The sequence below is a fragment of the Aethalodelphis obliquidens genome, unplaced genomic scaffold (genome assembly GCF_003676395.1).
Source record: "Aethalodelphis obliquidens isolate GAN/ISIS:26980383/991018 unplaced genomic scaffold, ASM367639v1 scaffold8, whole genome shotgun sequence".
NCBI classification, from domain to species: domain Eukaryota; kingdom Metazoa; phylum Chordata; class Mammalia; order Artiodactyla; family Delphinidae; genus Aethalodelphis; species Aethalodelphis obliquidens.
In genome coordinates, this window is record NW_020837952.1 from 53,341,819 (window position 1) to 53,354,501 (window position 12,683).

Consider the following 12,683-nt stretch of genomic DNA (forward strand, 5'->3'; position numbering starts at 1 on the left):
TACATGGCCCTGTGCAATGACCTGGCACTGACCACATAGGATTAACGTTCTCAGCACAGAACCACTGTGCCAGACACTTGCCGGCCATGTGCAGAAGCCAGCTTTTGTGTTCATAACCATAGTCTGGGTGGAAGATTTGGAATTGTTTGGAAAAATAAGCAACTGGTCAGAATTAGGGATGAGGAAGTCTCTAATGCCACCAGTCGAAGACCAGTGGGAAAGTTGACAGCACAGTGGACGCGAGTGAAGAGGTGAGAACATGCTGGGACCAGGGTGAACGGTCCACCTCAGGGCCCAGCAGAGAGGAGGGATGACCAAGAGTAATGAGAGAGAAGCTGGGAGGAGGAGGGGCATTAGCAAGCTTTAGCCTCCACAGAGAGCACGTGGACAGCTGGAGACGGAGCAAAGACCCCTCCCTTCCACAGGGGACTTTGGAATCAGTAGCCCCTGGGCTCTCATGCTCATGCATGGTGGGCGGTCAGTCAACCCTGGGGACTGCACCCCCTTGGTGGGCAGAGGTTGGCACCTGGTCCAGTACTTCCCCTGCACAAGGTGAACCGTCAAACCAGAGGACCTTAAGCGGGGAGAACCGATATTTGTTGGGTCCTGTAGTGGGTTCAATGGGTGCTCCCCCCCAAAAAAAATGTATGTCCGTGACCTCATCTCTGCAACCTGTGAATGTGACCTTATGTGGAAAAGGGTGTTTGGAAATCCTTTAAGTTAAACATCTTGAGATCAACAATGCTTATCTAAGTGGGCACTAAATCCAACAACTAGCATCCTTATAAGAGACACACAGAGAGAGCAGCGTAGGGGGAGAAGGCCACGAAGAGACAGAGGCAGAGATCGGAGTGATGCGGCCACGAGCCAAGGAAGGCTGGAGACACCGCAAGCTGGGAGCGGCGAGGAAGGCCCCCGCCCAGAACCTCTAAGGGAAGCGGCACCCCAGGCTCTAGCGCTGGCGCCCACCCGCCTCTCCCACCACCTCCTGCAGCTCCCTTCCCAGGGCCCGAAAGTGTACCTGCTCGGAGGCTGGATGGGTCGGCTGCTGGAGGCCTGGTGGGTGCCCCGTCTAGGAGCCTGCAGCTCTCCTTAGCAATCGGGCCAGCCACACAGTGGCCCCGAGGGCCCGCATGCAGACCTGCTGCCTGAGTCCACACCTTGAATCAAGTGGGCACCAAACCCCTTCTCTAAGGAGAGCCTTTGCCTGCCCCCCACCCCCGCCTGCAACTGCAGGGACATCTGTCTCCCCTGCCCTCGCACACCCAGCGCTTGGCAAGGGGCCTGGTCTATGCTCAGCCTTTGTTCAAAGCATGAAGAAGGGAGGAACAAAGGCTCTGACAGTCCTGTGAAGAGCCCCTGCCCCAGTACCCACAGGCCTCAGCACCAACTCCCTCATTCCCCCTTCTATGGTACCTGGGATGAACCTCCATAGGGCAGGCTTTGCATCGTCTGATGACTAAGAAAGGTTCTGGAAGTCAGCGCCTGGGCCTTGTATCTCTATCCCCCAGGCCAGCTCAGTGTCCATCACATAGTAGGTACTCAGTAACTGAAAGGAACCAAGATTTATGAGACACTCTTAGCATCCTTGAATCTGGCCAGCCTGCCTTTCTGCGTGACTGTCACTCCCTACTGGAGCCTGTGCCCCAGCCGAGCTGCATTCCTGGAAGCTTCCAGAAATTGCACAAAGTAGGTGCCTGCTGCAGAAGCAAAGCACAGTCCCTTCTAGGTGGCCCAGGTACAGTCCCTTCTAGGTGGCCCAGGTACAGTCCCTTCTAGGCCACCTGCTCCGGCGCAGAGACACCCCCAGACACATGGCTCATAGCACAAGGTTGTCTTTATTGTGATGCTCAGTGGAAAACATCTGTAAACCAGCTCACTGTAGTGGTGGCGGCTGCAACCATGCTAAGGCACTTCCATTATATAAAAAAAGGGCAGGGGTGGGAGTTCTGTTCACTCCTTTGTGACAGCAACTGGGACCTGAATTCAGAGCTTTTTAGGCATATGTAGCTTTTATATATCTTCATGATTTCTTGAGAGTTTGTTTCCTTAAAAAAAAAATGCCTTTTTTGCCATAAGTAAGTCTAAATGCAGCATATACAAAACAGTTAGGAATACGGGGATCAGCCACCAGTGTAGACCAGTGTAGGACAAGCTACTCTCTTCTAGACGTGGTTCCAAAGGAAAGGCAGTGATAAAGACTTGGAATTTTACCATTTATTACAGTTAGAGGGAGAAAAGACAACTTTTTTTTTCTTTTAAAAATATCTGCGCAGATGGCAGAGTCTTGAATTATACTGAGTCAACGGTGCAGGTCAGCTACCCTCGGGCCCCAGTCCTGGAGTAGGTTCGAGATCACCTGGCCCTTTCCACTGCTCTGGCTGTCAGGCTCGGGACAAGTCCCTTAACCATTAAATATATTTGGTCCCCAAGAGTGTTGGAAGAGGCCACGGCTGGCCTCTCCAGCTTGGCCCCTGGGCCCTGTCTTCTCAGCCCAGAAGCCCTGCTGCAGCAGGGGTGGGCTGCCCTCGGCAAAGGAGGGAAAGGGGTCATCATTGCACTTGAGACATTTCAGAATCAGGAAGGTGGTGGTGGCGCTGCCCGGCAGGGGTGGGGAGGAACGCCCCTCCTTCCCCGCGCCAGCTTCCCGTGCCCTGCACAGAAGTGGACCCCCTGGGCCTGCTCATGCCGGACCACCCAGAGCCCACGGGAGTGGGGGGCCGCTGGGGCAGAGGGTGTGAGGTCACCGCGTGTGATTGCCAACAGCAAAGAAGGGAGAGGGTGGCGGAGGCGGGGGAAGGTGACAACTCTTCTGGGGCGTCGGGCTAGCAAAACTCCTTAGTCTGAAGAAAAATAGATTCGTAGAAAACTCTCTTGCCCATCCCCGGAGGCCCGCCCTCCTCACCTCACCATCTTGTGCTTTTCGGCAAGGGAAGGGGTGGGGGGGATCCTGCTGGTCGCTCTGTTCCCGGGCCAGGGCCCAGGACCCTGACTCTTTGGTATTAGATTCCGGGGGGCGGGGGGGGGGGGGGGGGAGGGGGAGCAGGCTGCAGCAGAGGAAGCCGGAAGCCCTTCAAGGAGGCCTGGCGGGATGGGCGGGGAGGTGAGGCCTGAGGTCCCCTGGCCTGGGGGGACGAGGTGGGGTCACGGTCACAGCAGCCCCAGGAGGGAGGAGGGGTGCTGCAGGGCTGGGAAGGGGAAGTGGAGTCGGTGCTGTCGTCCGTCTCGGGCAGCAGAAGAAGAAGTTGTTACTCGGCAGCTTTGGCCTCAGCCGCGTCGGCTTTGCCGTCCACCTCCTCGTCCGAGCAGTCGCCGGCACCTTTCCGGGCCATTCGGCGGGGCACGACAAACGGCAGGTCCCCACGCCTGGGGGCAGAGGCAGCGGTCAGCAGTGCTGGCCTGGCGGCCGCAGTACAACTCATGTGTTTCAAAGTGATCTTTAGAGGAAACTAGCTCCTGACATCCCACGGGGAGAAGCAACGGCGGGAGGGGGGCCTCCAGGGACACAGCCTCCAGCGGGGACAGGAGGGCTGTCCCCTCCTGCCCCCCCCCGGCCTGAAGCTTCCCACTTTCACCCAAAACACTAGCAAAAATCCGTCAGGTAATGGGGGCTGATTCAAAGCGGGGAGGCACAAGAGCAGATGAAGCTGCCCCTGCAAAATGCCACCCTCTGACCACACTCAGTACCAAACAGGTGAAACTAAGAGACACACAATGACTGTGTACAGCGCACAGAGACAGGCGTCTCCTTCCGGTCCCCGCTAAGAAAATCGGTATCACACACTGACCAGACTGTCTGCTCTTGTTGCTTTTATGCTTTAAAAAACGATCCCTGGGAAAAGGAGGTAAGCAGTGAGAATCTCGACCAAGAAGACCCTCTGCCTCAACCATTTCATGCTGCCTGAATGTGACATTCCTTTGAGAATTGCCAAGCAGCCCTTTCCATTGGTTCAGAGTTAGAAGATGCCCGTATTCACCCGGCGCCTAAAGCTGTGCCAGGGACCGGCCGGTTGCCTCAAGCAACTTCTAGTTGACAAAACCTGAAAACGTTCTCATCAGGTTTAGCGCTGCGACAGGAACAGACTCTTCAGGCAGGACGGGAAGAAATCACCCGGAGAGTTTATTTAAAAGGCAGGGCTAGGACCTCCCTGGTGGCACAGTGGTTGAGAATCCACCTACCAATGTAGAGGACACGGGTTTGATCCCTGGTCCGGGAAGATCCCACAGGCCGCGGAGCAACTAAGCCCGTGCGCCACAACTACTGAGCCCACGTGCCACAACTACTGAGCCCACGTGCCTAGAGCCCGTGCTCTGCAACAAGAGAAGCCACCGCAATGAAAAGCCCGCGCACCACAACTAGAGAAAGCCCGCGCACAGCAACAAAGACCCGGCACAGCCATAAATAAATAAATAAGTAAGTTTAAGAAAAAAAAAAAAGGCCGGGCTACAGCCCAGGAGGCAAGGCGAACGAGGAAGGGCTCTCTGACCGGCACTTTCTCGGCGTCATTAAGCACCTTGCTCGTTGACATCTAGCTGAGAAAGGTGACTGAGTTTATAGGAGCCTCATTTTCCAAATTCTGCCCTTCAGGACAAACTAACTTTTTGAAGGAGAAAGGGTCCTGTGAAGGGGCGGGTGGGGCCGGCAGGGCTCACCTGAGCTTGTTCTTGAGGGAGCTGACCTCGCGGTTCATGGCATCCGCAGTCTCCGTGGCATCCTCCAGCTCACGCTGCAGTTTCCGGCGGGAGGCATTAGCCCGCTGGGCCTCTTCCTCGGCCTCCTCCAGCTGCCGCTTGAGCTGCTTCAGGCGGGTAGACGCCTTGTCCGCCTGCGGAGACGCGTGGCCAGGGGCCCCGGTCACGACCCCACATGCCTGTGGCCCTCCCCGCCCTCAGCCGCCAAGGGGCAGGGCCCCGCTCCGCCGCCAACACACCTGGTCCTTGTACTGCTCGGCGCTTCTCCGCTCATCATCCACCTGCAGCAACACATCCTTCAGCTTCTTCTCGGCCCGACGCACCTGCTTGGAAGCCGCCTGGCGCTCCCTGAAAGGCACGAACACAGAGGCTCAGGGGGGCACCCTCTTTCGGAAGGTCTGGCCGACAAATCCACAGGCCGGGCCACCCATTCCCGGGCCTCACTGGTACTTCCCCTGATGCTAAGGTAGACCGCCTTTACTGAACATTCTTATGAAGGCACTGGGATTAGCCCCATTTCACAGATAAGGAAACTGAGGTTCAGGGAAGGGAACTGACACATCTCAGAGAGCACACATAAAGCGAGGAAAGAGAGGACTTCCCTGGCGACCCAGTGGTTAAAGACTCTGCACGTCCAGTGCCGGGGGCACGGGTTCAATCCCTGGCCAAGGGAACTAAGATCGCACATGCTGCCCAGTGCAGCCAAAGAAAAAGCTAGCAAAAAGGAAGACTGACCCCCATTACCCCCAAAGAAGTCTCAGTCTTGTTGAGCCCACAGATGGGCTGCCCAGGTGGGTGGGAACCCCACCTCTCGGATTCAGCCCTCAGAGAGTCATCAGGCTCCCCAACTTTAGAAGTGGGCTGTGGGTCCTATTCAAACTCCACAAGCCCCGGCAAAAGGCCCCAGGGAAAGGGATGAGAGCCCCGTCAGGATGGGGGGAAACAGTCTCAGGGACGGGCACACAGAGGAGCCGGCAGACGGTGCCAGGTGACGGGCGAGGGGCACCCACTTGGTCTCGTTGTCCAGCTGCTCCTCCAGCTGTGCGATCTTGGCCTCGAGGGCGGTGATGGAGGCCTTGTACTTGGACTTGACAGTGCCCTCCATCTCCTGCAGCTTGACCTTGAGCTCCTTGTTCTGGCGCTCCAGCTGCTGCCGCGCGTTCTCGTTCTTCTGGGCGTGACTGCGCTCCAGGTTCAGGTCGGTGTTGATCTGGTCGATCTGTGGGAAGAAGGGCTGGTGACCTTGAGGAAGGTGGGGATCCCGGCCGGGGGCAGAGGAGGGGCAGCTGGACCCTGCAGGGCCCCTGATCACTAGGCCTTCCCACAAGAGGGAGCTGCCCAGCGTAAAGGGTCCAGAAGCAGCTCAGCGCCCGAGAGAGAGGAACCAAGGAGCCAGTGCAGGCACCAGGACATCATCCCCTAAGCATCAGGGGGCGGCCGCCTCTGCCTCTGCCACTGGGGAGGCCCACCCGTGTCACCGACGGGGCCCTGGTGCGCAGAGAGCCCCGCCGCTCACCTGCAGGTTGGCCTTCTTCAGCCTGTCATTCACCAGCTCCGTGTTGCCCTGCTCCTCCTCCAGCTCCTCCTCCAGCTGTGCGATGCGGGCCTCCAGGCGCCGCTTCTCCTCCAGCGCCAGAGCACTGGGGAGTGGAGGGGGGGGGGAGGTGAGAGGGGCCGAACCAGAGCGGGGAACCCCGCACCCGCACCCGCTCGCGCTCGCGCCGGCTCACCCTTTGCCGCTGCTGTTGGCCATCTCGTCGGCCAGCTCGTCCCGCTCCTGCTGGGCCTGGCGCTTGGCGCGCTCGGCAGCTGCCAGGTCCTGCCACGGGAACCCGAATGTGACCCGCCGGGGCCGCCCGCAGCCAACAGCCCTCCTCTGTTCCCGGCACTCTGAGCCCCTGGCCCCTTCTTCCCAAACCCCTTCCCAGGCCTGCCTCCTCCACGAAGCCCGTTCCCAGGAGCCCCTCTGAGGCCACAGCTGAGGCGCCGTATGATCACACAGCCCCATACCTAAGCGCTAAGAACTAAGCCAGGGCTTCCCTGGTGGCGCAGTGGTTAAGAATCCGCCTGCCAATGCAGGGGACACGGGTTCGAGCCCTGGTCTGGGAGGATCCCACATGCCGCGGAGCAGGTAAGCCCGTGCGCCACAGGTACTGAGCCTGCATTCAAGAGCCCGCGAGCCACAACTACTGAGCCCGCGCGCCGCAACTACTGAGTCCGCGCGCCGCAACTACTGAAGCCCGCGCACCTAGAGCCCGTGCTTCGCAACAAGAGAAGCCACCGCAATGAGAAGCCCGTGCACCGCAACGAGGAGTAGCCCCGGCTCGCCGCAACTAGAGAAACGCCTGCGCACAGCCACAAAGACCCAACGCAGCCAAAAATAAAAATAAATAAATAAATAAATAAAATAAAAACTAAGCCAGGTGCCGGGGATGTTGCAATAAACAGGAAATCATCCTGGCCTGACGGGATGCTGGTCCCTCTACCTTCCAGGCAGACAGGAAGCAGGGGCGACAGGACAAAGACGTGAGTTAAGGCCACAGTGTGGGGCTCTGAAAGCCGGCGGGGGCAAGAGCTTCACCCTGAGGGTGAGGCGGCCTCACCAGAGACCCACGTGTGCAGGAGGGCACAGCCGGTCTGGTCAGGGCAGACGAGGAGAGCCTGGATGTCTGGCCCAGCTAGGAGCAACTGGGTAGCCAGCATCATCAAGGCAGAAGGCTGCCTAGAGCCTGGGGACGCTTTCCCGACCTGCCTCGTGTGAGGACAAGGCGCCGTAAGCCTCTGGGAGGGACCCCTCCTCGCCAGGCAGGAAGTCACCACAGGTGGTGGTGATTCACGTGAGGGAGCCGGCCCCAGGAGGTGACGAGTTAATTCACACACACACACACACACACACACACACACACACGTTCTAATCACACCAGGGAGCCTTGCTACTTCATGAAACCCCGAGGGGCAATTCTTTCAGAAAGCAAGAACCACACCGGCCCATCGCTGGAGCTTGGCCGTTCTTCCAGGTCTGCCCGGGTGGCCCCGGCAGGTGGGTGGAGGCCCCGAGCGCCCTGCTCCGGCCCGGCCCACCTCCTGCAGCTGGATCATCTCGGCCTCCATGCTCTTCAGCTTCTTCTCGTTCTCCTTGGCCTGCGCCAGGATCTCCTCGCGGGAGGCGCGCGTGTCCTCCAGCTCCCGCACGCAGTCCTTCATCTGGGCCTGAGGGCGGGGAGGAGAGACTTGGTGCCATTGTCCCACCGCTCCCGTGTGCCCACACAGTGCCCGCCGACAGGGACCGACGGCTGGGCCTCAGCCTGTGGCCACATTCAACCAACATGGCTATAAAAGGGCAAAAGAGGAAAGACACAGCTTCCCTTTATTCTATACCATCTTTACACGCTTTTGACTGTTAGGATCTACAAAGCACACCTGCGGCAGCGTTAGTCCCCGGGTGGGTATTAGTCCAGCCACGTTTTTGTTTACTTTCTACCGCCTCCTGTTGACTTGGATCCCGCACTCTGGGGCCATCCCCACTGCTCCAGGTCAACGGCCACCTGCCAGGTTAGTCCCGGCAACATGGCGCAGTCACGTGTCCTTTGTTCACTGGTGATTCGTTTTAACTCTGAAGATCTTGGGAAATAGTTGTGTTTTTTTCCCTTTTGGAGATAAATCCCAAATTGGGATTCCCCAGGCCAAAGGATACAACCCTTGCTGGGCACGGCCAAGTGGTACCAGGTAGAGTGGCCACCGCAATGAGAGCACCTATGCCCTACGACCTCGCAAACACCAGTGTTTACACTCGTTCTTATTGTTGCCGGTTTGCTGGATATGATGTGGCATCTCAGAGCTGGTTTTTTAAACTTATTATTCTTTCATTACTGATGAGGCCAAGTATGTGTTCTGTGCTCCGAGCTGCTTCTCTGAACCATCAGCTTGGAAACTTCCACCATTGTCCGTTAAGGCTGGGATGGGTCACGTCTGGTTTATTCTAGAAATCTGCCACTAAGTGACTATAACGCCATTGCATTTCTAGGTTTACACTTGTTTGTTTCACTCAAAGACAGCAATCTTACTGCAAGTTTGCTTCTGACTAGTTTGTTTCTGCTCAGCTTCTGGGTCTCCATCTGGGAAATGGAGCTAAAGGCACCCAAGACCTTCCTCGGGGAGGGCAACGCGGCACTTCCCAGCATTCACCGGCCACCCCACTAGTGTCCCAGCCCCGTGCTGAGCCCAGCGCTGCCATGTGCGGCCGGATCTGGTTGGGTCCAGCCTGAGCTCACCTGCAGCTTCCGCAGCTGTTTGATGGCTTCGTCCCGGTTCTTGTTGGCCGAGTCGATGTGGGCCTCCAGGTCCTTCAGGTCCATCTCCAGCTTCTTCCGAGCAGCTACGGCCATCGAGCGCTGCTTCCTCTCATCCTCCAGCTCAGTTTCCATCTCCCGCACCTGGGGCAATGCCAACGGCTCAGGAAACCGGACGTACCCACAGACCCTGCGCCTCAGCTCACGGCCCGGGTGGGCTTGGTCCAGTCCCGTGGCGTCCACGGGGCGTCCAGGGACAGGGAGGACTCCTGACCATAAAACCCTAGTAGAGGGGGTCACTGACCTCCAGGCAGAGGATTGGAATGTGAGGACGTGGAGGGCGTAATCAGGGGACTCCCCCAGTCCCGGCGGAAGGAGAAAGGAGCCCCCAGAACCCGGGGCTCCCTGCCCGCCTCTGCCCAGGGGAGCGGGAGGGCCGTCCGCACCTGTCTGACCAGCTGCTTCTTCTTCTCCTCGCTCTGCTCGTCGCGGCCCTGCAGGTCCCGCTCGAACTGGGCCTTCATGGCCTGCAGGTTCACCTCCAGCCGCAGCTTGGCGTCCTCGGTGGCCTGCAGCTCGTCCTCCAGCTCCTCGAGCTGGGTCTTCATCTCTTCCACCTGCTGCTCCAGGGCCCGCTTGGACTTCTCCAGCTCGTGGACCTGCCGCCGAGGGGATGCGGTCAGGAACAGAGGGGCACAAGGCCCCCAGGTCCCCAGCCTCAGTGTCCGTGAGCCCCTAATCCTTCGCGTCCTGAGGCCATCTCCCTCCCCCCCCACCCCCGCCCCAGTGCCGGCCGTGGGCTCGGGGACTCACGCTCTTGCCGACGTCGTCCTTGGAGCTCATGAGGTCCTCCATCTCCGCACGGAATTGCTTGTTGAGCCGCTCCAGCTCCGCCTTCTGCTCCACGGCCTCCTCCAGAGCCCGGGCCAGAGACAGCGCCTTGGTCTCCTTCTCCCGGGCCTCGGCCTCTGCCCGGTCGCGCTCCTCTGCGTACTTGGCGGAGATGGTCTTCTCCTCGGCCAGGAGCTGGGAGACAGAAGGGCACCATGAGGCTCGAGCAACCGGCTCTCAGAAAGAGCTCAGGGCCTGCTGGCCTCTGGCAGGTAAAGCATCTGGGCCCGAACTCCCTGGGGAAGGAGAGTCCCAGGGGCCAGGACTGGGGGGAGAGGGACCAAGGAGAGCAGCGAGCCGCTGCTTCCGATTGTGACACGTGCTGTGCAGCGTGTCCTCATAAGCAGACGGAGGTGGAGGTGGCCTCTGCCACAACCCATTGGAGTCTGTGTAACTTTTATCACTTAGTAACCGAGGTTCTTTATGACACTCAGTGCCCCTTCCGGGAGAACCCACAGGAAGTAAATATTTCACCCTCAGGACCCGGAAAGCCCCTGGTTTTCCTGAATGACTGGTTGGTGTTTACCTTGAAAAGAAAGCGAATCTGGCTGCGCGGAGGCGCGAATCCCTTGTGGCCCCCCTCCAAGGACGCGCGGCATCTTTTCCCTGCACTGGCCCACCCTGACCGTATCATCTTATTTTCCCCCCTCCCCCTTCGCTTCAGCACCTCTTTATTCCATGGACTTATTTCTTAAATGGGACAGATGGGAAACGCTTTAGACTGCACGATTCCATTTTTCTACCCCACCCCACTGCCTGCGTCTCGGTAAGCTGCCTCAGATCTCCTGGAGTAAGCAAGAGCTATGAACGTATAAAGAAAAATTCTAATTAGAGAAGATTCGAAAAACATAAAAAACCAAGAAAGGGGAAACGTTGCTCCCAAACCTATCGTGAGCGCTTTCTTTCCAGGCGCCTCAACGAGCTGGAATCCGGGGGGGCCCTCTGAGCGCCTGCCCCTCAGGGCCTCCTCCCGGGCTGGAGACGGTGACCCCGGGCCGGGCTGACGGACAGAGGCCCCTGCCCGAGGCAGGGTGTCTGCAGAGGGGAGGACGTGAGGCGGTGGCAGCACCAACAACACCCACCTGGTCGAACTTCTTCTGCTTCTTCTCCAGGTTGGAGACGCTCTGCCGCTGGTGGTCCAGGTCCACGAGCAGGTCGTCCAGCTCCTGCTGCAGCCGCGTCTTCGTCTTCTCCAGCTTGTCGTAAGCGGCCACCTTCTCCTCGTAGCGCTGGCTCAGCCCCTCCAGGTCCTTCTGGAGCTTCCTCTTGGCCTCCTCGGCCGTCTCCAGGCACCCCACGCCGTCCTCCACCTTCTTCCTCATGTCGGTGACCTGGGCGGGAGCAAGGGGTCAGGAGGCACCCAGCACGGCACCTGCTCGGGTAACGTGGCCACACCCGGGACAGCTGGGAGCTGGCCTGCCACCCGCCAGCGGAGGAATGGGGCACCAACCCAGTTACGGAGACGGCTCCCCCAGCCACTTCCCGCTCCCTCTGGGGCCAGGGGAATGGAGCTTCTGCAGAGGGCCGGTGCCTAGCGCACAGAGCCCGGGGGAGGCGGACACCACAGGTCAGCTCGGCAAGGCCTCTCAGTCGTGACCCGCACCAGCCGCTCGTACCAAGACGGAGGCCTACGGTGGGAAGCCTCCTCCCCTCCCCCAGGCAGCAGCCTAGTGCCCCCTGCCTGCAGGCGTCCGTCTCGCAGCCCCCTCCTCGCATCTGGACACACAGCTGCCACCGTGCCCACACTCCCTACCGCCATCCAGGTACGCTGTACCCTCCCCGACCTGGTGCAGATCTTCTGGCACGTTTAAGTCCTAGGACAGGATCCGGAAGAGGGCCCTTGGTCTATCTTTGGCCCCGGACCCTTTCAGGGTCTAGAGAAGACTCTGACCTCCTTCTCGTAACGAGGTTTGAACGTGCAAAATACGCAGGATTGCCAAGAAACCAATACAGAAAAGTGCGGGTGTCGGGTATTTTTTAAGACTGTGGTTCAGTAACCATCGTGCTTCTTTATCAGCACAGCAGAGAGCAGGCTCCTGAGGGGCTAGGAGCACGATGACCTTCCCAAAGCCTGCCCTCAGCTCGGACACGATGACCGGTGGTTTCTACTGAACAGGCCACCGGCACTGCGAGGGCCACGGCTTGTTGCCTACATTCGTAACAGAAGAAAACGCCGAAGGCCAGCTGGAGATTGGTGAAATGAAGATGTACGTCTCCTCCACCCAAGTTCATGGGTTCCTAAATTCTCCTTGGGGACCCCAGGCATGAGCCCTGGTCTGGGGAGGGCAGGAGCTCCCCCAGGGGAAGGTGTCCAGCTCGGGGAGGCCTGGGTGGACCCAGCGGCAGGGCTGTGCCCTGGAGTCCAGGTGGGCGCCCCACCAGAAGCTCCCCAGCCTGCAGGCTCCAGCCCACAGTTCCCAGGGGTATCTTGCAGGGAGCCAGCTCTGGACCTGGGCATGGAGGGTGGCGATCTGCTTCTCGAGGTTCCGCTTGGCCTCCTCCTCCTCCTCCAGCTGCTCCTTTAAGGAGTTCTTCTCGTCCTCCACCTGCTTCAGCTTGGTGCTCAGACTCAGCTTCTGCCGGTTCTCCTCCTGCAGGAGCTCCTACTCCGAGAACAAGGAGGGCAGGGGCTCAGGACCCGCAGCGTCAGGGCCTCGCGGTCCCCATACCCTTGGTGGAAGAGGGGAGCAGTCCCTCGGATTCAGGGGGCGGCCAGCAGAGACCTGGCAAGGAGCCGGGAGGACGCAGAGAGCCCGCGGATGCAGGGGAGGACGCAGAGAGCCGCGGATGCAGGGGAGGACGCAGAGAGCC

At 59.3% G+C, this 12,683-nt stretch overlaps 1 protein-coding gene across 3 annotated transcripts in view; it reads right to left on the minus strand.

The window, feature by feature from the left end:
- Positions 1–1,822: 1,822 nt before the first annotated feature.
- The window catches only part of MYH9 (myosin heavy chain 9), a 92,834-nt gene continuing 81,973 nt past the window's right edge, over positions 1,823–12,683 (minus strand). For 2 of the 3 annotated variants that reach the window (XM_027107515.1, XM_027107518.1), the window contains 12 exons: positions 12,323–12,475; positions 10,955–11,203; positions 9,795–10,007; positions 9,428–9,640; positions 8,964–9,125; positions 7,774–7,902; positions 6,423–6,511; positions 6,209–6,332; positions 5,703–5,911; positions 4,932–5,040; positions 4,654–4,826; positions 3,249–3,366 (listed from right to left, as the gene is read on the minus strand). In XM_027107515.1, coding sequence (XP_026963316.1) covers positions 3,249–3,366; positions 4,654–4,826; positions 4,932–5,040; positions 5,703–5,911; positions 6,209–6,332; positions 6,423–6,511; positions 7,774–7,902; positions 8,964–9,125; positions 9,428–9,640; positions 9,795–10,007; positions 10,955–11,203; positions 12,323–12,475 — 1,941 coding nt within the window. Of the gene's footprint in view, positions 3,367–4,653; positions 4,827–4,931; positions 5,041–5,702; positions 5,912–6,208; positions 6,333–6,422; positions 6,512–7,773; positions 7,903–8,963; positions 9,126–9,427; positions 9,641–9,794; positions 10,008–10,954; positions 11,204–12,322; positions 12,476–12,683 lie in introns of all 3 variants that reach the window. The other variant, XM_027107517.1, reaches the window with a different exon arrangement.